This window comes from Protopterus annectens, chromosome 13.part0 (assembly GCF_019279795.1).
Source record: "Protopterus annectens isolate FY-2018-M chromosome 13.part0, PAN1.0, whole genome shotgun sequence".
NCBI lineage: Eukaryota > Metazoa > Chordata > Ceratodontiformes > Protopteridae > Protopterus > Protopterus annectens.
Window position 1 is genome coordinate 1,194,668,296 of NC_056747.1, and position 25,624 is coordinate 1,194,693,919.

Sequence of the window (25,624 nt, forward strand, 5' to 3'; positions counted from 1 at the left end):
TAGACTTCCTGACCCAGTACCTCCAATTCCTGCTTCATCAGGTGTTGGTGATAGCCACAGAGCTCTTCATTGTTCAGGGGTACATGGTCTCATGCATCTTAATGATTTCTCTTTCCAGACTACAGATTAGGGAGATCCAGTGGTACTAGCATAAACGTCTTTTGAATTACAAGATAAAGCATCTCTCATGTCTGAGAAAGAATATCATGTTGTGGATAAAGCCCATTACTAAAGTAAGGGAATTCGCTTTCAGTACTGGCCAGAAAATCAAGTTGTGATCTCAGACCTAGCCTGGAGTTCATGTTTAAGCAACTTCCATTAAGGCTAGTAGGAGAGCGCAAATGTTCATCGTGTTACACTGCTGCAGTCATTACACTTGGGTTATCCTGCCGTCAGGCGGTCCCGCAGTCGGCCAGAGTTCCAGTGTCTTGGTCCAGCGTCGGTTGCTGTCGCTTCTTCCCTGACGTCAGTGCGCCAGGGGTATATAAGATGCATCCGACGCCATTTTCTTCAGTCTTTCTTGCCACGTGGTGCCCGAAGCAAAAGCAGTTCGCAAGTTCCGGGCTGCTGACTCCTGAGATTTTCGAAGTTGAATTTCAGATCCGAAGTCTTCAATAAAGCTAAGTACCCCATTGGGAAAACTTTTTTCTTGCCTCAGACCGATGTCAGAAAAAGTTAATAATTGTATTTCTTGTGGGAAGCAAATACTTCATAAGGACTTCCACTCTTACTGTATTCCATGCCTAGGCCCTGATCACGACGTCACTAGTTGTCGGTTTTAGCTAGATTTAACAAACGCACTATAAAACGGCGTTTTAATTTTGCTTTGCACTACTTTGGACGAAGGTTCAATTATACTATGCAGTTGGATCAACCGACGACCGCAATTCTGAAAAAAACGCAAAGACAAGGATAAAGACAGGCATCCGAGGTCCAAAACAGACGACGAAGCCTCTTCTAGGCCAGTCGCCGGTTCTCCGGTTCTCAGTGAGGCGCTTTCGCAGCCCCTGACACCCGCTACCTCAGAGCCACAGGCTGCCTCCGATTCCCACGTGGAGACAACTAGGCCTCTGGAAACTCAAGGTATTGGGCCTACGGAAACTAATCCCTCAGATGGGTCCAGAGCCGTTGAGCAGGCATCGGCTTCTGAGGGTGTTTTTAGACCTTCACAACTTACCATTAAAGCAACAGCCAAGACAAAAACACCATTAAAGACAAAGAAGCAATTACAGCATTCTCCTGGACAGTCCACCATGCCCAAGAAAAACAGATGCTTAAAATGGCCAAAGACCTCATTACTCTAATTAGGGGTTCCCATCCCCCTCCTGAGAAAAGACCTAGGCAGGATACAGACTATGATTCCTCTGATCAGGTTTCCATTTCCTCTGATTCCTCTTCAGACCAGGGATACTCTCTTCCCCCCTATGAGGACTCTGATGCTGAAGAATCTGTCCCTTCAGCCTCTCCTCCTGAGGATTATTCTTTTGGGGAAACTTTACATACCATGAGGGAGCATTTCCATTGGGAAAGTCAGGATTATTCAGAATCCAAGAAAAGGCTCAGGGACTTCCTTTTATTGCCTCAGCACAGGTCCCTGGCTATTCCGCCTGTGTTAGATATTGTGGATAATGTGTTCTCTGAATCCAGCTCATCTCCTGATTCTTTGCCCCCTGCACCAGCCAAGCCAGATAGGTATTATAGAGTCCCTGACTCTCACAAGTTTATTTATAAAAACCCTTCTGCTGATCCAGAAACTATTTCCCAGGGTCCCAAAGGGGTTAAGGCTTCCATTGCAAAAAATCCAGTCCCCTCTGACGGGTTCATGTCAAACCAACGACATATTAAGATAACGAAAGTCACTACAGCGAAACGAAACCATCGACAGTTGAAAACATCGACAGTACATGTATCACAGTACAGCTAACATGGGTCCTGCAAGGGGAAGTAGTATGGGTACAGTATCATATCATATCCTTTACTTCCCTTGCAGGACCCATGTTAGCTTGTACTGTACATGTACTGTCGATGTTTTCAACTGTCGATGGTTTCGTTTCGCTGTAGTGACTTTTGTTATTTTAATATGTCATTGGTTTGACATGAACCCCCTCTGACAGATTCTAGAGCATTGGATAGATTGGGGAAGAAGGTTTACACTTCTGCAACTTTAGCAGTAAGAGCTTTAAATTGCCAGTTTCACCTGCTTAAGTACCAACAATATTTAATGGCTCAGTTAAAACAGAAAATGCTTGCAAGCTCAGAAGCTCCTGACTATAAAGAAATGCAGGATTTATTGCATGCAGCTGAACAGGTGGGAAAACATACTCTGCAATGTGGTTTTGATTCTTTAGAGGCCTCTTGTAGAGCCGCAGTTACAGGTTCTGTGATTCGAAGACATGCTTGGTTAAAAGAACAGAGTTTACCTGATCATGTTAAGGCAAAATTATTGGATGCTCCTTTACAGCATGATGCCTTGTTTGGTGTTAAGGCAGAAGAGGTGTTAAAGAAAATGGAGGATAAAGCTAAATCTATGCAAACAGTCAAAGATTTCCTACAGGTACAGCCACCTCGATTTAGCAGAAATTGGCCTACAAAGAATTGGTCCTTTCCAGTGACAGAGAGGCAGATACAGACACCCAAGAGGCAGATCTCAACCCCAAGGCTCTAACAGACAATGACAGTGGGGTACCTCAACCCCAAAAGGAGGTGAGGACAAATCTCAACCATACAGGAAACAGTCCCAATGACTTCCCCCTTCGTACGCCAAGCACTTCCCTTTTGGCAGCACCCTTAGGGGGAAAACTAGCACTTTTTTATCAAAATTGGCAATCACCCAAGACAAATGGGTTCTGAATATTGTGTCTCAAGGTTACAGGTTCCACTTTCACACTTTACCAAGGCTAAAAGGAATGCCAAACCTGCCACAAAATCTATGGGCAGAGGCTCAAAAACAAATATCAGCCCTCATGGGCATGAGAGCTATTCAAAAAGTACCACAGTAGGAACAAGGACAAGGATTTTACTCAAGACTCTTCCTGGTCCCCAGTAAGGACAAAACCTGGAGACCCATACTAGACCTTTCAACTCTAAATACATACCTGGATGTTCCGAAATTCAAAATGTTGAAACTACAGCAGCTTCTTCCCATGCTGGGCAAGAAGGCTTGGCTTGTTGCTCTGGACCTCAGAGGCATACCTGCATGTCCCTATCAGACAAAATTGCAGAAGATACCTCAGATTCAAAGCTGGTACAATGCACTACCAATTCTCTGCACTGCCCTTTGGCTTATCTACTGCGCCCAGGGTCTTTACAAAGTGCTTGGCACCAGTAATTGCATTTTGCAGACAAAAAGGAATTAAAATATATCCATGCCTGGATGACTGCTTCATTCAAGCAGAGACAAAGGACATTCTTCTAAAGCATCTGGCGTTTGTAAAAAGGTTGCTAATTTCTCTAGGGTACACAGTAAACGAAAAGAAGTCAAAACTAGTGTCCTCACAACAGATAATATTCCTGGGTGCCAGCTTAAATACAACGGCCCAGATGGCTTATCTCATGCCAGACAAACAAGGACAACTGACTCTATATTTTCAATTGCTGGCAAAAAAGTCCCATCTCCCTGCAAGAAAAATTCTGCAGGCCGTGGGATTCATGGCATCCTGCATACTACTAATTCCATATGCCAGACTGCATATGAGGAAATTGCAATGGTACCTAAAAAGTGTTTGGACTCAGCACTCTCACAGTTTAGAAGCAATAATACCAATAATTCCCTGCCTACAACAGGAGTTTCGATGGTGGGCACAGGCATGTCACCTCAACAAGGGTCAGCCTTTCACTCTACCCACAGCCAGGCAGACAGTAACAACAGATGCTTCGGACTACGCCTGGGGAGCACACATGGCCGGAAAATGTATTCAGGGCAAGTGGACCACAGACCAAATGCATCTTCACATCAATCAAAAAGAGATGGCTGTTGAAAATGCCCTAACAGCTTTCAAGGACCTTCTGCATCCAGGTCAATTATTATTAAAGATGGACAACTCCACAGTAATGTGGTACATAAACAAGCAATGGGGGCACTCATTCTTACCCCCTATGCAGGCAAACCATGACCTTGTGGAACACAGCTCTAACTTGTCAAGTTCATCTGCAAGCACAATTCCTGCCAGGAGAGAAAAATACTCTGGCAGACGATCTAAGCAGAAATATCATGGACCCTCACGAATGGAAATTGAATCCACAAATCTTCAGCATGGTAACGCAAAAATGGGGATTCCCAGATATAGATCTTTTTGCCTCCCCACTGAATTGCCAACTACAAAAATTCTGCACAAGGACTTATCACACACAAGCATGGAAAGTGGATGCTCTCTCGTTGAGCTGGAAACGCCTAAAAGTTTATGCCTTCCCACCACTGCCTCTCCTTTCAAAGGTACTCCTAAAAGCCAGACAAGAAAAACCACAGATGATCCTGATTGCTCCAGACTGGCCATGCCAGCACTGGTGCCCAATCTTAAAGAACTTAGCTCAAGGCCCACCATGGATTTTGCCTCAAATTTCACACCACCTGACTCAACAAAACAATCAGATCCTGCACGGTCAGCCCAAAACCCTAAACCTGGCTGCATGGCAGATTCATTAGTCAAACAGGCAACACCTTTCTAAAACTGTTATGGATGTCATTTTGGAGGCCAGGAGGCCTAGCACCAGGAAATCTTACTTAGAAAAATGGAAAAGATTCTGCGCCTGGAACCAGGCTCAAAGCCTTGACCCTCTTGTCCCAAACATTCCTCAGATTTTACAATACTTAACTGAGATGCTGGACAAAGGCCTATCCTTCTCATCAATTAAGATCCACGCCTCTGCCATTTCAGCACATTACAACATGGATCCTCCTTTATTCTCTCATCCCTTGCTAAAGCAGTACCTCAGAGGGGCTAAAAACATAAGACCGCCCTGGAGAGCACCAACACGAACTTGGGACCTCAGTTTTGTTTTGGAAAAACTAACCCTGCCACATTTTGAGCCAGCCAATACAGCCGATCTAAAATTTTTATCATGGAAAACAGCTCTGCTCCTGGCAGTAACTTCAGCACAGAGAGTCTCAGAGCTACAGGCATTAATAGCAGTGGAACCTTTCATAATTTTTCATCAGGACAGGGTTTCTTTAAGGACAAACCCTACCTTTATGCTAAAGGTGGTATCTAGTGTGGCTCTTAACCAAACCATCCATTTGCCAACTTTTTATCCAAACCCCCAGAATAAAGGGGAGAAACTTCTGCACTCTTTGGACATACACAGGCAGCTATGCTTCTACTTGGACAAAACAAAAGCTTTCAGGAAAACTGAGCAACTGTTTGTAGCATATGCTGCAGGATCACAGGGCAAGGCTATCTCAAAGCAGACTATCTCCAAATGGATAGGATACTGTATTCGTTACTGCTACACACAGCATGGAAAATCAGTCCCTAATAACATTAGGCCACATTCTACCAGAGCAACAGCCACTTCAACAGCCTTTCTCAGAGGAGTACCAACCAAGGAAATTTTGGAGGCTGCAACTTGGAGTTCAGTGCACACCTTTACCAAGCATTACCACTTGTCTCTTTACTCTAAATCCAGAGCAGTATTTGCCACTGCAGTTCTGCAGGGCCTTATAGCCAATCCTAACTCTTTATAGACCAGCCACCCAATCTTAGCTTTGGGATTCTACCCAAGTGTAATGACTGCAGCAGTGTAACACGATGAACATAGTACAGCTTTGTACCTACCATAAATATAGATGTTCGAGTGTTCACACTGCTGCAGTCCAGGTTACCCTCCCTCCACCCCCTCTGTCCTAGCTGGACTTATCTATACCTTTCTATCCTATACAACCTTTGTGGTGTATTTGCTTGTAACTAAAGGTATTGTTTTTATTTTATATATATATATATATATATATATATATGTTTTATTAACAATATGTATTGCCTACCTACTTGGGGGCACCTGGCATCTGGGGCAAGAAAACTGAAGAAAATGGCGTCTGATGTATCTTATATACCCCTGGCGCACTGACGTCAGGGAAGAAGCGACAGCAACCGACGCCGGACCAAGACTTTGGAACTCTGGCCGACAGCGGGACCGTCTGATGGCAGGATAACCCAAGTGTAATGACTGCAGCAGTGTGAACACTCGAACATTTACATTTATGGTAGGTACAAAACTGTACTTTCTCCAGGGCCATTAATCAGAAAGAAATATTATTATTCATTGTTGAGGGGCATAATGGCATTCAAAAATTTGTGAAAACAAAGAACTCCCTTGATAAAAACAGACAACTCTACAGTTAATGTGGTACAAAAAACAAAAACAAACTAGGATGTATCCACTGTTATCCTGACTGCTGTCTAGCTATGCAGTTACCGGAAGCTGCACAAGAAACACCTTTTAGAGCACTACTTGCCAAGAGAAAGCAACAGTTTGGCAGACTACTTGCACAGGTCAGTGTCAGACCCTTGAGTGGATCCTGATCAAGAATATTTTCATAGGATTTGCACAAAGATGGGATGTGCAAGGAATGGACCTTTTTTTGCCTCCAAAGAAAACTGGCATCTGAAAAAGGTATTGTACAAGGACCAAGGACACCAAGGCCTGGAGGAAGGACACCTTTTTCATGTGTACAGGTCTATTTCTGCCTTCCCCCACATACCTCTCATCTCCAGGTTATTAATATAAATCAAAGATAAAGAGCCAAATGTAATGCTAAGTGCACCCTTTTGGCCAAGGTAGCATTGGTTCCTCCTGCTACATAACATGAGCAATCAAGAGCCAAGGCTGCTCGCACAGAAGGTAGACCTGTTGTCAGAAAACTTGGGAGCTACCATATACCCCAGCTTGAACACTCTGAGTCTAATAGTAGGGTGATTTGATCCTTATCCGTTAAGGTTGGTTCTTAGACATGGGTGTCTTAGCTAATCTGAAGTAGGCCAGTATGAGAAAATTATATCTCCCAGGATAGAAGTGGTTTACTGTGTGGTGCTATGCCAGGGGTCAGCCTTCTTCAGCAAAACTACCCATCTTACCTGGCTGAGTGGTTTACAAAAGGGATAATTTATTCATCCGTTAAAATTCATGCTTCTACCGTGTCTGTCCACCTTATCTGTGTAGCCTCCTCTGTATTCTAACACCATGATGAAACCATTCCTTAAGGGCATTATCCACCTCAGGCCTCCGAGGAGAGCACCCGCTATTTCCTGGGACCTCAACTTTGTTTGAGAAGCTTACTCTTCCAACCTTTGAATCAGCAGTATCTGTAGATACAGTTCTTACCCACATCGGGTAGGGGAATCTGAGTTACAAGCTCTGTTGGGTGAAGAACCTTTCCTCAGATTCCAGCCAGACAGAGTACTTCTGAGAGCTAACCCATCCTTTATGCCTAAAGTGGTCACAGAAATCTGAATTAAGCCATACATCTCTCTGCTTTTTTTCCCAAACCTTCAAAACGAGAGAGAGAGGGCCCTTCACCCTTTGGGCATGCATAGGCAGCTCAGATATTCATTAGACAAGACAAAACATTTCAGGAAATCAGATCAACTGTTTGTGACTTTTGTATCTAATAAATTGGACATGCAAGTCAGCAAACAGACAACTTCTAAGTGGATTTCTCACTGTACCAACTTTTGCTACAGACACTATGGGGAAACCTATTTCACTGCAAATTAGAGCACATTCTACTTGAGCCACAACCACTACAGCTACCTTAATCAGGGAAGTGTCCACCAAAGAAATCCTGGAGATGGCTACCTGATTCTTAGTTTGCATCCTTACAGAACATTACAGCCTGACCCGTTTTCTCTAGAGCTAGAGTTGGGTTTGCCTCAGCAGTTTTGCAGGGAGCCCGTGCTTCTCCCTAGATGTTCATCGTGTTACACTGCTGCAGTCATTACACTTGGATTATCCTGCCGTCAGGCAGTTTCCCAGTCGGCCTGAGTTCCAAAGTCTTGGTCTGGCATCGGTTGCTATCGCCTCCTCCCTGACGTCAGTGCGACGGGGGTATATAAGATGCAGCCAACGCCATTTTCTTCAGTCTTTCTTGCCGCGTGGTGCCTGAAGCAAAAGCATTTCGCAAGTGCCGGTCGGTCGACTCCTGAGATTTTCATTCCGAATCCAGAACCGAAGTCTTCTACAAAGCTAAGTACCCCATTGGGGAAACTTTTTCTTGCCTCAGACCGATGTCAGTAAAAGTTAATAACTGTATTTCTGTGGGAAGCAAATACCTCATCAGGATTTCCATTCCTATTGTATCCTATGCCTAGGCCTAGACCACGACGTCACTGGTTGTCTGTTTTGTGCTAGGTTTACCAAGCGCACTATTAAACTTTGGTTTGATTTTGCCCGACATTGTTTTGGCAGAAAATTCAATTACACCATGCTGTCGGAACTTCCAACGACCGGAATACATAAAAAGCACAAAGACAAGGACAGGCATCCGAGGCCCAAAACTGACGACGAGGCATCTTCTAGGCCAGTTGCCATTTCTCCAGTTTTCAGCGAGGCGTCTTCGCAGCCCCTGACGACCGCTTCTGCAGAACCACAGGCCGCCTCCGACTCCCACGTGGAGCTGGCTGGGCCTTTGGACGCACAAGTTTTTCAGCCTACCGAAAATAACCCTTCAGAGGGACCCGAAGTAGCTGAGCAATCCATAGCCTCAGAGGGTGTTTTCAGATCTACTCAGTTAAGCATTAAACCCTCTGCTAAGTCTAAGCCTCCCTTAAAAACAAAGAAACAAATACAGCATTCTCCAGGACAGACCTCCATGCCTAAGAAACAAATGGTCAAAATGGCCGAAGACCTAATCACCCTGATCAGGGGGTCCCATCCCCTCTCCTGATAAAAGGCCCAGGCAGGATTCAGACTATGACTCATCTGACCAGGTGTCCATTTCTTCAAATTCCTCCTCAGACCTAGGATATTCTTTACCCCCGTATGAGGATTCTGATGCTGAGGAATCAATTCCATCAGCCTCTTTGCCTGAGGACTACTCCTTTGGGGAAACCTTACATACCATGAGGGAGCATTTCCATTGGGAAGGCCAGGATTACTCAGAATCCAAGAAAAGGCTCAGAGACTTCCTTTTATTACCTCAATACAGACCCCTTGCTATTCTGCCAGTGTTAGATATTGTGGATGATGTGTATACTGAATCCAGCTTAAATCCTGACTCCTTACCTCCAGCCCCAGTTAAACCTGGCAGCTATTACAGAGTCCCTCGCTCACACAAATGTCTGTATAAAAGCCCTGTTGCTGACCCTGAAACTATTTCTCAGGGACCCAAAGGAATTAAGGCCTCATCAGCAAAAAACCCAGTTCCCTCTGACGGATTCCAGAGCATTAGACAGATGGGGAAAGGAAGTATATACGTCTGCAACTTTAGCAATGAGAGCCTTAAATTGCCAGTTTCACGTGCTAAAATACCAGCAATTTTTGATGTCTCAGTTGAAACAAAAAATGCTTCCAGATTCAGATCTTCCTAATTTTAAAGAAATGCAGGATTTACTGCATGCAGCTGAACAAGTGGGAAAACATACTTTGCAATGTGGTTTTGATTCTTTAGAGGCCTCCTGTAGAGCAGCAGTTACAGGCTCTGTCGTTAGAAGACATGCTTGGTTAAAAGAACATACGTTACCAGATCATGTTAAAGCAAAATTATTGGATGCACCTTTGCAGCGGGATGTGTTATTTGGAGTTAAGGCAGAAGAGGTATTAAATAAGATGGAGGATAAGGCACAATCTATGCAAACGGTGAAGGATTTCTTACAGGTTCAGCCTCCTTGATTTAGCAGAAATTGGCCAACAAAGAATTGGTCCTTTCCAGTTACAGACAGACCTCAAAGGGGCAGATACAGACTTCCAAGAGGTAGAGGTCAACCACTGGGTCCTTAGGCCTCGGCAATGGGGTGCACCAGGCCAGAAAGAAGGGGAAGACAGGCCCCAACCATATAAAAAGCAGCCTTAATGATTTCCCCCAAACAGCTCTCTCTTGGCAGCCCCCTTAGGAGGAAAACCGGCACTTTTCTATCACAATTGGCATTGGATCACCAAAGACAAATGGGTTCTCAACATTGTATCTCAAGGTTACAGGTTCCACTGTCTCACACTGCCAAGGTTAAAAGAAATGCCAAATCTGCCACCAAATCAATGGGCAGAGGCCCGAAAACAAATCACAGCACTCATGGACATGAGAGCTATTCAAAAGGTACCACCACAGGAGCAAGGACAAGGATTTTACTTAAGACTCTTTCTGGTTCACAGAAAGGACAAAGCCTGGAGGCCCATTCTGGATCTTTTTTCTCTAAACACTTACCTGGATGTTCCGAAATTCAAAATGTTGAGACTACAGCAGCTTCTTCCCATGCTGGGCAAGAAAGCTTGGCTCGTGACCTTGGACCTCAAGGAGGCATACCTGCATGTCCCTATCGGACAAAACTGCAGAAGATGCCTCAGATTCATAGCTGGTTCAATGCACTATCAATTCTCTGCACTGCCCTTTGGCTTAGCTAATGCACCCAGGGTCTTCACAAAGTGCCTAGCACCAGTAATTGCATTTTGCCGACAGAAAAGAATTCAAATTTATCCGTACCTGGATGACTGCTTGATTCAAGCAGAGAGCAAGGGCATTCTTCTAAAGCATCTGGCGTTCGTAAAAAAGTTAAGTTGCCTGGGGTACACAGTAAACGAAAAGAAATCAGAACTAGTGCCCTCACAAGAGATAATATTCCTGGGTGCCAGCTTGAACACAATGGTCCAGATGGCTTATCTCACACCAGACAAGCAAGGACAACTGACTCAATACCTTCAATTGATGGCAACAAAGACCCAAGTCCCTGCAAGAAAAATTCTGCAGGCCTTGGGTTACATGGCATCTTGCATACTTCTAATTCCATATGCCAGACTGCATATGAGGAAACTACAATGGTACCTAAAGAGTGTATAGTCTCAACACTGTCAAAGATTGGAAACCGTTATACCACTAATTCCTTGCCTTCAACAGGAGTTTCGATGGTGGGCTGAAGCTTGTCACCTCAACAAGGGACAGCCTTTTACTCAACCCACAGCCAAGCAAACACTGACAACAGATGCATCGGATTATGCCTGGGGAGCACACATGGCAGGAAAATGTATTCAGGGCGAGTGGCCCGCAGAGCAAAGGCATCTTCACATCAATCAAAAAGAGATGCTAGCTGTACAAAATGCCCTTATAGCTTTCAAGGACCTGCTGCATCCAGGACAACTATTACTAAAGACAGACAACACCACAGTTATGTGGTACATAAACAAGCAAGGGGGCACACACTCCTACCACCTCTGCAGACAAGCCGTGAGCATGTGGAACACAGTTCTAGACTACCAAGTCCATCTGCAAGCACAATTCCTGCCAGGAAAGAAAAACACACCGACACACGACTTAAGCAGAAACATCATGGATCCCCACGAATGGGAATTGCATCCACAAGTATTCAGAATGATAACACAGAAATAGTGGAGCCCGGACATAGATCTAGTTGCATCCCCAATGAACTGCCAACTACAGAAATTCTGCACAAGGAGTTACCATCCACAAGGCATGAAAAGTGGATGCCCTCTCATTCAGCTGGAAAAACCTACAAGTGTACGCATTCCCACCTCTGCCTCTCTTTCCATAGGTACTCATAAAAGCCAGGCAAGAAGAGCCAAAGATGATCCTGATTGCACCAGACTGGCCACTCCAGCACTGGTACCCAATCTTAAAGAACTTAGCACAAGAACCACCCTGGATTTTGCCTCAAATCCCACATCTGCTGACTCAGCACAAAAATCAGATACTTCACAGCCAGCTAAAGACCTTAAACCTAGCTGCATGGAAAATTCCTTAGTCAAGCAAGCAATGCCTCTCTCCAAAGCTGTTATGGATGTCATTCTGGAGGCCAGAAGGCCTAGTACCAGGAAAGCCTATTCGGATAAATGGAAGAGATTCTGTGCCTGGAACCAGGCTCACATCCTTGACCCTCTTGTCCCAAACATTCCTCAGATACTACAATATTTAACTGAGATACTGGACAAGGGCCTCTCCTTTTCATCCATCAAGAGCCACGCCTCTGCCATTTCTGCTCATTACAACACGGATCCACCAATTTTCTCTAATCCTTTGCTAAAACAGAATTTCAGAGGGGTTAAAAACATAAGACCGCCCTGTAGAACACCTACCCCAACTTGGGACCTCAACTTTGTTTTGGAAAAAATTAACTTTACCTCCTTTTGAGCCAGCTAACACAGCTGAATTAAAATATATCTGTTGGAAAACTGCTCTGCTACTGGCAATAACATCAGCACGAAGAGTTTCAGAATTACAGGCACTAATGGCAGTGGAACCTTTTCTCATTTTCCACCAGGACAGGGTGTCTTTAAGAAATAACCCTACGTTTATGCCAAAGGTGATATCAAGTGTGGCTCTAAACCAAACTATTCACTTGCCAACTTTTTATCCAAAACCACAAAATAAAGGGGAGAGACTACTGCATTCTTTGGACATTCACAGGCCAGTTACACTTCTACTTGAACAAAACCAAAGCTTTCAGAAAAACTGAGCAATTATTGGTAGCGTATGCTGCAGGAGCACAGGGAAAAGCCATTTCAAAACAAACTATTTCAAAATGGATAGGACATTGTATACGTTTCTACTATACACACCATGGGAAACCTGTACCTAGCAGCATTAGATCTCACTCCACCAGGGCAACAGCCACTTCAACTGCCTACCTCAGAGGAGTACCTACCAAGGATATTTTGGAAGCAGCAACATGGAGTTCTGTGCATACCTTCACCAAGCATTACCATTTGCCTTTATACTCCAAATCCAGAGCTGGCTTCGCCACTGCTGTGCTGCAGGACCTTATAGCCACCCCTAATGCCTTATAGAACCAGCCACCCTATCTCAGCTTTGGGATTCCACCCAAGTGTAATGACTGCAGCAGTGTAACATGATGAACATAGTACAGTTTTGTACCTACCATAAATGTAGATGTTCGAGTGTAAACACTGCTGCAGTCCAGGTTACCCTCCCTCCTTCCCCTCTTACTTGCTGGTACGTACCTATGTCTTCTACCCTTTACTACCTATGGGGAGTATTTGTTGGTAACTGAAAGTTGTTGTTTGCTTTTCTTTTGTATACTTTACTAGCAATTTGAATTGCCTACCTATATGGGGAAAGAAAAACTGAAGAAAATGGCGTCTGTTGCATCTTATATACTCCTGTTGCACTGACGTCAGGGAGGAGGCGACAGCAACCGATGCCGGACCAAGACTTTGGAACTCAGGCCGACTGGGGAACCGCCTGACGGCAGGATAACCCAAGTGTAATGACTGCAGCAGTGTTTACACTCGAACATCTACATTTATGGTAGGTACAAAACTGTACTTTTCTTCTCCTTCCTCCCAGCCTTTAGCTTTGGGAATTCTTCCAAGAAGTTGCTACTGTGATAGTGAAACACAGTGAGCGTAGTACATTTGTGTGTACTTATAAATGTAATTAAGAGTGTCTTCACCATTGCAGTAATGGTGAAGACACTCTTAGTTACATTTATAAGTACACACAAATGTACTACGCTCATTGTGTGTAGTACATTTGTGTGTACTTATAAATGTAATTAAGAGTGTCTTCACCATTACTGCAGTGGTGAAGACACTCTTAATTATAATACACACAAATACTCATTGTGTGTAGTACATTTGTGTGTACTTATAAATGTAATTAAGAGTGTCTTCACCATTGCAGTAATGTTTCTGCTGTCCTTCCCCTCTGTCTCAGCTGTGGGTTGAGGTAGGCATCCTATCCCCTATCCCTTGGGCCCCCTTTCCTAGCAAAGCTTTCTTGCAGATCTCCCTTATAGTGGCCAGCATGAGTAGTTGGTGCTGCTGGACTAAGATTTGGAAAGTGGAGATCCCATGTTGGGGGTGGAGGGAAAGAAAAACATGATAAAATGGTGCAAATCTACTACCCTGATATCCTGATATCTGAGGGGAGGACATTGATGGAAAGTGGAGATCCTATGTTGGGGTGGGGGGCAAAAAAATGATAAAATGGTGCAAATCTACTACCCTTACACCCTGATATCTGAGGGGAGGGCATTCACTGAGTTTGAAGGAAGGGAATTCCGCTGGCATTTGGGCCATTCAAGGGCCATCACAGCAGTAAATCCCAATGAGCTATTACTATAATAGTGAAGTCACTTAAACATCTGCATTTTATGGTTAAGTAGGCACAACTTTGCTGTTTGGAGCTTTGGAGACTTGGAAGAAATTAGCTTTCAGCAGGGAGTATTTATGGATTGGGAATGGAACCTGATTTGCAGTAGTGAGGATAATACCAGGTGACTTAGTAACGAAAATATAACAAACAAGGGTAGATTACTGAAGTATACGAGAATATTTGGTATGGGAGTTGAGAGAGCATCTCCATTTTTGTCCAACTTGCAGTAATTGGTTAGAGTGGCAAAAAATTAAATTTCACAGTAGCATGTGTATTTAATTAAAAGGTGTGAGACCCATCCAACAATTGTGTAAGATCATGCACCAGTGAAAACTAAGACATAAAAATGAAACACTAGCCCTTTCCTACTTATGTTAGAGAGACATATTTAAGTAATGGGCAGTGGATATGATACAAGAGTTATTAGGGAAGATGAAAATTACTTCAAAATGGATAGCTGTTGAGTGGGACATCTAAACATGGAGTTTAAAGACAGAAACAAGAGAAAAATATATGGGAAAGAAGGAATAAGAATTTAGAGGGATTGACAAATATGGAAGTATTGCAGAAGGGGATCTCCAAGAACAGGAAAAGGGTCAACTGCAGAATGCTAAAGGGCAAATGCTGAAGTATTTGGATAATGTATGTGATTTTATAAGGTTTTCTGTTCAGTAGCTATTTTTGATAACTGTAGAGCACAGTGAGGTAGCAGAAGAAAGTCAAAGTTGTAGCCAAACATTTGGAGCATATTACAAAGAAAATGACCAGAAATCCTATAGAGGAGTTAGAGATATTTTGGAAATTTTATAAAAATTTATATAAAGCAGAAGAATTGGGAAACCAAGAAAAATCAAAAATTGGAGATATTTATTGAAGACTTAACTCATTCTTTTTTCCAGACAACTATACTCGTGTAAGAAGAGTTCCTTTGTATCCTGCAAGAGTTATACCATTCTTTACAGAAGACTTTCCTATACTCCTGAAACAAATGTACTCATCACTGTTTTTAAAGTCTTATTTTTGAAGTCCTGGTAAAGGTACATACATACATAAAACTAAGGCAGTAAGTTGGCTTTTACAAGTTGACATGATTTTGCTAAGCATGACAGTGAAGTGGTCAGTATGGAATGGGCAGCGATGGAGGTTAGGTGTTTGCAAAATGTTATTAAAAAATTATATTTTCTTGTTTACATTAATGATGCAAAGTGGTTTGATAACTGTCTTGTTAGGGGTGGTCTGTTCAAGAAATAGGTGTCGGTAAAAAAAAATTACATTAAAACAGGTGGATAATGTAAATACATTCTGAGATATCATTGCTGTTTTGGTAAAGCAGCTTTTACTGTTACCTACATTTTTATATCCGCATTAATTTTTATAAAAGCAGTGTGCTATACAGGTGAACAAATTGTGCATCTAGTATAAAGCATTAAGGCACAAAATGTTCCCACTGATGCTTGCTGTCTAGCACATAGTTCTGTAGATTTAATATTGTTTTGAAATGTTGTGAAGTTGTTATATCATAGGTTCATAGGTTATGGATTATTTCCATAGATCCAGCAAGATAAAAATGCAGTATGCTGTTCCCATCTCGTCATACAACATTGCAAACTTTTGAAAAGATGAACAATTCTGTCATTGATGTCTTGGGTCTGTTTTGCACACTTACAAGGATGTAACCTTTTGTGCCACCCTACAGTGTTATTTTTCTGGCAAGCAAAATACAGTATTTCTTTAATAAATCTGCATTACAAAATCAGCATCTATAGACCTTTGATACTAACAGTGTATAGCCAATTGTTTACCAAATAGCGGTCATATTTTAATTTTGTTTTTGTAACTTGTCATTTTTTCTGATATTCTAAATCTAATGAAGTGTGATTACAGTAGAGGATTTGGAGAAAAGCTGTCAGGAAGCAAGTGGTTTCCTGGCTCAGATCTCAGGAAGCAAATGTGTTGATTAGCTTCCTGCTGTTCAGGATTGAATGAGTTGATTATGCCAAGGTTAGAGGAAGATGAGACTCAACAGTTAATAGGTGGGAAGTGGAGATCAAACTGATCCAGAAACAGGTGGTATTACTGTGGAAATTTTAAGTTGAAAATGATGCAGATAGTGAATGTTTTGTTTAACAGTATATTAAAAATGGTGGTGGGGGAGGGAGGTATCGGCAGTTTGTAAGAAAGCTGTGATGGGTATCTTGTCCAAAGAAGGCAGAGACCCTTCAGCTGTATTATGCCATGACTATAAAATCATTGTCCATACTACTTAAGAGAATGCTAAAGGTGTTACTAAGTTTGATTGATGTAGATCAGTCTGGTTTTGTGAAGGAGAGGCAGACATTTGACAAAATTAATGGAGCAGAAATCCAGAGGGAAGCAGAGTGTCAAAAAAAAATGCTAAAGTTGTTGGGTGGCATTTGATGCAGAGAAGCCAGTCATCTGGGATTTTATGAGGAGGGCAGTGGTAGCTTTTGCACTCCCTGATAATAAGATGGTTAATCAGGAGGATAGGTGAAGAGTTGGAGGCAAGAACTAAAGTGGGACAGTTCTCTTTCACAAGCTGTGTTTGAACTTAATACCAGGTAAGAATGCCCTCTTACCTTGTTTTTTTGCTTTATATTTGGAGCGGTTATCAGATAAAATAAAGGATTTACAAATTTAAAGACACAAGTAGTATTATAGTCAGTAAAAGTTAGCATTGTTTGTAGATTATTGTGTTTTGTACTTTGTAAATCCAGAAAAGGATATTTGTTATATGGAACACTTTGAGATCATTTGTTTTCAGGGTATAAAATAAAGGTAAAACAAAGGCTGAAGTTGTAAGCTGTGTGTACCCACTTATGAGTTGTTTCAGCAATATCCATACTTAAGGGGACATAAGATGAAATATTTAGGTACATAAATTAAAAAGGATTCTGTTATGGCAGCTAATAATATCTAGAAAGGAATTGATAATACGGCAGCGGAGAAACTGGATGCTCTTTTATGGATAGTAAGATGCAGGCATTGAAAATGTTTAGTCCTTTTAGTTTTGTAGACAAGGCAGTTGTATTTTTGTCAAGCTTAGGAGAAGTTGTGGATGATGATAAAGAGTTGAAGGAAGTTGTTTGGGATGGGAAGAATTATTTTGACAAAGCTGATTCTTCCCATAGAATCAGGTGGTTTAGGGTTACCTGTTATGAAGGGGCACTTTACTCTGTTAATACTAATGTATACCTGACTCGAGCAGAAATTTATAAATCAAACTGGAAAAGGAGGATGATGAAGGGGTGGTGTTTGAGAGAACACTTTAAGGATTGAGTACATTTCTTAAGTGATAGGTTGGTGGCATAGGCAGCATTATGAGGTCTGAGTACAAATATAAATATATAAATATAAATTTCTGGCTATGCCTGTCAACAAAACTCTGAATTATCATTTTCCATCAAATAAACGATTTCAAATGATAATCTTTAGAAATGAATCTGACAGCCACAAGGACATTTTTGGTTAATCTTTTTGGTGTCTTAACAAAATCTTTAAAAGTGAATAAACTCACAGTTTGTTGAAATTAGTAAATGTTTATACAGGTTTGGTAGGTCAACCTTTCACTTCCAGACTGCAGAAAAACAAGACCAAAGCATGTGTGTGCCTTCATTTGTAACTAGGCTTCATAGTGTGATATTACAACTACACACATCTAAGAACACCCAGCTGCTGAAAAGATCTGACAGATGCTGACAGCCACATTAAATAAAAACCTAGGCATGTGATGATTTTATTGCAGCAGTGATTTCTTACTGTGACTATATACAGTGTGACTGTAATAAATGATGGGTGTAGTTATACTAGTGCTGTACCTCCCATGTGTGGAAGCAGTTGAAAAGGCACACTACTGTTTTAGTTTTAATAAAAATAAACCTGATGGTGGCTGATTTTTTAGTCTTGGTCTGAGGATTTGGAGAATATATTAAGTTTTATTTTAATAAGTGGTAAGAAGAGTGCTCTCTGTTTGCATCTTTTTTATGGTGTTAATCTGTAATTTGTTAATTTTTGTATTGATGTCTTATTTTTGGTTGTAGTGGAGGAGAGTGTTTTGTCTTTTTTTCCCATTTTGCATAAGAAATAACTGCATTTGAATTTCTGTCCTTTCATTTTGTGTAGGTTCACAAAGTACAGGTCGAAGTTCCCCTCCCCCAGGATATGTACCCGAGAGACAGCAGCGCAGTGCGAGGCAGGGGTCCTATACCAGTATAAACAGTGAGGGAGAGTTCATTCCAGAGACCCACGAACAGTCAGTAAGTACATTCATTTCTTGTAGATTGTTCTAAAATTTCCAGAAATTAACCTAGCCCTCTGGTACATAGAGAGAGAGCCCTGTCTGCACCCCAGATGTCCCATTTTCATCTAGCGACACAGGCAATGGAAGGACTGAGTTGTTAAGCATGGAAGCAAGTGGCTGAGGCCAAATTCTCACCTATCCTGGATTGTGGGAGACAGCTCAGCTCACTGCATTGGTGTCATCTGCAGCAATGAGCTTAGCCTGTCCATGCTGTACAGTAGTGCACTGCTTACTTAAGAGGTAGTGCATGTGTCATCGCATGGACTCAGCTGCTGAGAGTAGCTAAAGTGAAACATCCAAGCTGCTGCTGGGATTGGAGCTAGGGCAGCCTGCAAGATCTGCAGACTTAGCTATGCCTTAACACTTCTTCCCTAATGATGGCAAGAACAATATGGGCCTGGAGGTTCTCACTCTCATGGATGAATGAATGGGTCCATCTGGTGCAGTAAGGAGAGCCATTGGGTTGATCCTGATAAATGAATGAATGAATAAATAAATCTTCTAGAAAATTTTGTGGCTTCTTACCTTACTTTCACCTTCCTATTGCTTTATATTGTTACTTTTTTCCTTAACAACGAACTCACTTGCCCCTTTTTATTTTATTTTAAAATTATCTTATCCAGAAGCACAAATCTAACAGAAAAAATTAATAAACCCAGACAAGAGGAGAAGAAGATAAAAAAAAAATACTTCAAACTTTTCCTGAGTGAATTGTGCATTAAGGTAGTTTAAATAAGCTTCATAACCCCTCTTGTGTAAAAAAAAAAAGTTTCTAAATGCAACATTTTATATGCATATGTAGTGCAACAAACTGTATATAATTTTAACATTTGATTAATATACCTAGCCTTTTTATATAACATTGTTTGATCCCAGCACTGATTAACTTTATTACAGTACCACAACTGTGGAGTGATGTTGCATGCTGAAATCCCCCAAAGACAGCAATTGGCAGATGAGAGAGATGTGGAATGAATTTTCATTGCAGCGATATGTATTCTGTGCAGTAGTCTAATTATATTGAAATATAGTTATTTTACTTTAGGATAATGTCTTTTTGGTCATTTGAAGAGGTTTTAAAAGATTTTTTCCCATTTTGACTATCCAGTTAGGTGTAGGATTCATCTTCAAAGTAATATAAACCGTGGGTGTTTTTTTCTAACTTCTATTGTTGTTGTGACTTTTGGTAATTTACCTACTTTTTCATATTATTCAGTTACCAGGTATATTTTACATTACTGAGAATCTTCATTGTCTGCTAATATTTGTAGGATGGTAATGTATCCAAGGATATATTTTGACAAGAGAAATTGAAATACGCACATACAAAGCTAGTATAATTCAGAATTCAGATGTTTGGTTACTGTTATTTCCCAGCATTTATGGATATCCTGATTTTATCATAAGTCCGGAGGACAGCATTTTTGTATAATAGTACAGTAACCTCATATACTTGTCTTTATAATTCAGGAAACCATTGTCTTTTTTTTTTTTTTTTTTTTTTTTTTTTGAACAGTAGTTTTCATTCTGTTCATATGCCATGTTACAGTAACACTGCCTTAACCAGTCTTATTACTTGATCATACTGGGTATCCACTGGATTCAAAATTATATGTACTAAAGTACAACAAATATGTGCATATGTAAGTGTGTGTGTATATCATTTGAAGTTATCCGTCCTCCTACCTTTGTGTGCTGACTTTCCTGACCGTTGGAGTTCCAAAAAAAATTTCACAAAACTTCAAATCTGCCAGCTTCATCTTGGGCAGTAATGTGAAATTCATATAGTGTAACACAAGCAGGGTCTATATCAGAACATCGAAGTATTAAAACTTCGAATGTTCTGATATCGAACACTATTCAGCAAACACTAATAATAGCAAAGCTGCAGAATAGCGAATTTTTTCCTCGGGGAAAGAATTCGGTTGGCAGTTTCTGTGGCTTTGCTATTCTTAGCACTGTGGTGGAAAGTTGCGGGTTGGGTTCAGGTAAGTGTGCGATTGTACGTTGGGGCGGGTTAAGTGGGTTAGGGCGCGGATTAGGCATGTGTGCGATAGTGACAGACTTTAGGGTTAGGGGTGGTTTAAGTGAGTTAGGGTTAGTGCGCGGGTTAGGTGAGTGTGCGATAGTGACGGACCTTAGGGTTTGGGTTAAGGTAAGTGGGTAGATAGTAGTGTATGTTTAGTTTAGTGTAGCGTTAGATGTAGGAATTTAAGTGTATGTGGGTGGTTGCTGTTTGTTTGATGTGCTTGGGTTGTGTGTATGTGATGTTCATCGTGTTACAGTGCTGCAGTCATTGCACTTGGGTTATCCTGCCGTCAGGTGGTCCCTCAAGTCGGCCAGAGTTCCAAAGTCTTGGTCCAGCGTCGGTTGCTGTCGCTTCTTCCTTGACGTCAGTGTGCCAGGGATATATAAGATGCAGCCGACGCCATTTTCTTCAGTCTTTCTTGCCGCGCGGTGCCCGAAGCAAAAGCAGTTCACAAGTGCCGGTTGGCCAACTCCTGAGATTTTCATTCCGAATCCAGAACCAAAGTCTTCTACAAAGCTAAGTAGCCCGTTGGGGAAACTTTTTCTTGCCTCAGACTGATGTCAGTAAAAGTTAATAATTGTATTTCTTGTGGGAAGCAAATACCTCATAAGGATTTCCATTCTTATTGTATCTCATGCCTAGGCCCAGACCACGATGTCACAGGTTGTCTGTTTTGTGCTCGGTTTAACAAGTGCGCTATTAAACATCGGTTTGATTTTGCCCGACATTATTTTGGCAGAAAATTCAATTACACCCTGCCGTCAGAACAACCGACGACCAGGATATACAAAAAGGCAAAGACAAGGATAAGCATCTGAGGCCCAAAACTGACGACGAAACCTCTACTAGGCCATTCGCCGGTTTTCCGGTTCTCAGCGAGGTGCCTTCACAGCCCCTGACGACCGCTTCTTTGGAACCACAGGCCGACTCCCACGTGGAGATGGCTGGGCGTTCGGATACACCAGATTTACGACCTACAGAGACTACCCCTTCAGAGGTATCCAGAGTAGCTTAGCGACCCGCAGCTTCAGAGGGTGTTTTCAGACCTACTCAGTTAACCATTAAATCTTCTGCTAAGGCTAAAACCCCTTTAAAAACAAAGAAACAACTTCAGCATTTACCAGGACAGACCTCCATGCCTAAGAAACAGATGCTCAAAATGGCCGAAGACTTAATTACTCTGATCAGGGGGTCCCACCCTCCTGATAAAAGGCCTAGACAGGATGCAGACTATGACTCATCCGACCAGGTGTCCATCTCTTCAGATTCATCCTCAGACCAAGGATACTCTTTACCCCCTTATGAGGATTCTGATGCAGAGGAATCAATTCCTTCAGCCTCTCCACCAGAGGACTACTCCTTTGGGGAAACCTTATATACCATGAGGGAGCATTTCCATTGGGAGGGCCAAGATTATTCAGAATCCGAGAAAAGGCTCAACAGATTTTCTTTTATTACCTCAACACAGACCCCTTGCTATTCCGCCAGTGTTAGATATTGTGGATGATGTGTATTCTGAATCCAGTTTAAATCCTGATTCTTTACCTCCTGCTCCAGTTAAGCCAGACAGATACTACAGAGTCCCTGACTCTCTCAAATTTCTTTATAAAAGCCCTGTTGCTGACCCTGAAACTATTTCCCAGGGTCCCAAAGGGGTTAAGGCCTCTACAGCAAAAAATCCAGTTCCCTCTGACAGAGATTCCAGAGCATTAGACAGATGGGAGAAGAAAGTATATGCATCTGCAACTTTAGCAATGAGGGCCTTAAATTGCCAGTTTCACATGCTTAAATATCAGCAATATTTGATGTCTCGGTTGAAACAAAAAATGCTTCCAAACTCAGATCTTCCTAACTATAAGGAAATGCAGGATTTATTGCATGCAGCTGAACAAGTGGGAAAACATACTTTGCAATGCGGTTTTGATTCATTAGAGGCCTCCTGTAGAGCAGCAGTTACAGGGTCTGTCATTAGAAGACATGCTTGGTTAAAAGTGCAGATTTTACCAGATCATGTTAAAGCAAAATTATTGGATGCACCTTTGCAGCAGGATGTTTTATTTGGAGTTAAGGCAGAAGAGGTATTAAAGAAAATGGAGGATAAGGCAAAATCTATGCAAATGGTGAAGGATTTCTTACAGGTTCAGCCTCCTCGATTTAGCAGAAATTGGCCAACAAAGAATTGGTCCTTTCCAGTTTCAGACGGACCTCAAAGGGGCAGATACAGACGTCCCAAGAAGTAAAGGTCAACCACAAGGTTCTTACAGGCCTCGACAATGGGGTGCTTTAACCCAGAAAGAAGGGGAAGACAGACCTCAGCCTTATAAAAAAAACAGCCCCCACTTCCCACTACAGCTGCCAAGCACTTCTCGCTTGGCAGCCCCCTTGGGGGGAAAACTGGCACTTTTCTGTCACAAGTGGCATATGATCACCAAAGACAAATGGGTTCTCAATATTGTATCTCAAGGATACAGGTTCCACTTTCACACTCTGCCAAGGTTAAAAGGAATGCCAAATCTGCCACCAAATCAGTGAGCATAGGCTCAAAGACAAATTACAGCACTCATGGATATGAGAGCTATTCAAAAGGTACCATCACAGGAGCAAGGACAAGGATTCTACTCAAGACTCTTTCTGGTTCCCAGAAAGGACAAAGCCTGGAGGCCCATTCTGGATCTTTCTTCTCTAAATACTTACCTGGATGTGCCAAAATTCAAAATGTTGACACTACAGCAGCTTCTTCCCATGCTGGGCAAGAAAGCTTGGCTTGTAACTTTGGACCTCAAGGAGGCATACCTGCATGTCCCTATCAGACAAAATTGCAGAAGATACCTCAGATTCTTAGCTGGTTCAATGCATTACCAATTTTCTGCACTGCCCTTTGGCTTATCTACTGCGCTCAGGGTCTTTACAAAATGCCTGGCATCAGTAATTGCATTTTGCAGACAAAAAGGAATTCAAATTTACCCATACTTGGATGACTGCCTTATTCAAGCAGAGAGCAAAGACATTCTTCTAAAGCATCTGGCGTTTGTAAAGAGATTGCTAATCTGCCTAGGGTACACAGTAAATGCAAAGAAGTCAAAACTAGTGCCCTCACAAGAGATAATATTCCTGGGTGCCAGCTTAAATGCAACGGCCCAGATGGCTTATCTCACGCCAGACAAGCAAGGACAATTGACGCAATATTTCCAATTGATGGCAACCAAAACCCAACTCCCTGCAAAAAAAATTCTGCAGGCCTTGGATTACATGGCATCTTGCATACTACTAATTCCATATGCCAGACTGCATTTGAGGAAACTACAGTGGTACCTAAAGAGTGTCTGGTCTCAACACTGTCACAGTTTGGAAACAGTAATACCACTTATTCCTTGCCTTCAACAGGAGTTTCGATGGTGGGCTAAAGCCTGTCACCTCAACAAGGGACAGCCTTTCATTCAACCCACAGCCACACAAACACTGACAACAGATGCTTCGAATTACGCCTGGGGAGCACACATGGCAGGACAATGTATTCAGGGCAAGTGGCCCACAGAACAAAGGCATCCTTCATATCAGTCAAAAAGAGATGCTAGTTGTACAAAATGCCCTTATAGCTTTCAAGGACCTTCTGCATCCAGGACAACTACTACTAAAGACAGACAACACCACAGTTATGTGGTATATAAACAAGCAAGGGGCCACTCATTCATACACCCTCTGCAGACAAGCCATGACCTTGTGGAACACAGCTCTAACCTATCAAGTTAATCTGCAAGCACAATTCCTGCCAGGAGAGAAAAGCACCCTGGCAAACAACTTAAGCAGAAACATCATGGATCCGCACGAGTGGAAATTACATCCACAAATACTCAGAATGATAACACAAAAATGGTGGAGCCCGGACATATATCTGTTTGCACCCCAATGAATTGCCAGCTACAGAAATTCTGCACAAGGACTTACCACCCACAAGCATGGAAAGTGGATGCCCTCTCATTCAGCTGGAAAAACCTGCTGCTTTCCTACCACTACCTCTCCTTTCAAAGGTACTCCTAAAAGTCAGACATGAAAAGCCAAAAATGATCCTGATTGCCCCTGATTGGCCACGCCATCACTGGTACCCAATCTTAAAGAACTTAGCACAAGGTCCACCATGGATTTTGCCTCAAATCCCACATCTTCTGACTCAGCAAAACAATCAGATACTTCACAGCTAGCTCAAGACTTTAAACCTGGCTGCATGGCAGATTCCTTAGTCAAGCAAGCAATGCCTCTCTCCAAAGCTGTTATGGATGTCATTCTGGTGGCCAGAAGGCCTAGCACTAGGAACCCTATTCGGATAAATGGAAGAGATTCTGTGCCTGGAACCAGGCTTACAGCCTTGACCCTCGTGTCCCAAATATTCCTCAGATACTACAGTACTTAACTGAGATGCTGGACAAAGGCCTCTCCTTTTCATCCATTAAGATCCACGCCTCTGCCATCTCTGCTCATTACAACACAGACCCACCAATTTTTTCTAATCCTTTGCTAAAACAGTAGTTACGCTTTTAATTGGCCAAAACGAAAGCTTTCAGGAAAAGTGAGCAATTGTTTGTAGCATATGCTGCAGGAGCACAGGGAAAAGCCGTTTCAAAACAGACCATTTCAAAATGGATAGGGCACTGTATACGTTTGTGCTATACACACCATGGGAAGACTGTACCTAACAGCATTAGGTCTCATTCCACCAGGGCAACAGCCACTTCAACTGCCTACCTCAGAGGAGTACCTACCAAGGACATTTTGGAAGCAGCAACTTGGAGTTCTGTACATACCTTCACCAAGCATTACCATCTGCCTCTTTACTCTAAATCCAGAGCTGGCTTTGCCACTGCAGTGCTGCAGGGCCTTATAGCCACCCCTAATGCCTTATAGAACCAACCACCCTACCTCAGCTTTGGGATTCTACCCAAGTGTAATGACTGCAGCAGTGTAACACGATGAACATAGTACAGTTTTGTACCTACCATAAATGTAGATGTTC

The 25,624-nt window shown here is 42.3% G+C and overlaps 1 protein-coding gene across 1 annotated transcript in view; it reads left to right on the top strand.

Moving 5' to 3' along the window:
• The window catches only part of MAP3K3 (mitogen-activated protein kinase kinase kinase 3), a 1,217,405-nt gene that overhangs the window by 462,993 nt on the left and 728,788 nt on the right, over positions 1-25,624 (top strand). Inside the window, exon 8 of the mRNA XM_044055195.1 lies at positions 18,410-18,543. Coding sequence (XP_043911130.1) covers positions 18,410-18,543 — 134 coding nt within the window. The remainder of the gene's footprint in view (positions 1-18,409; positions 18,544-25,624) is intronic.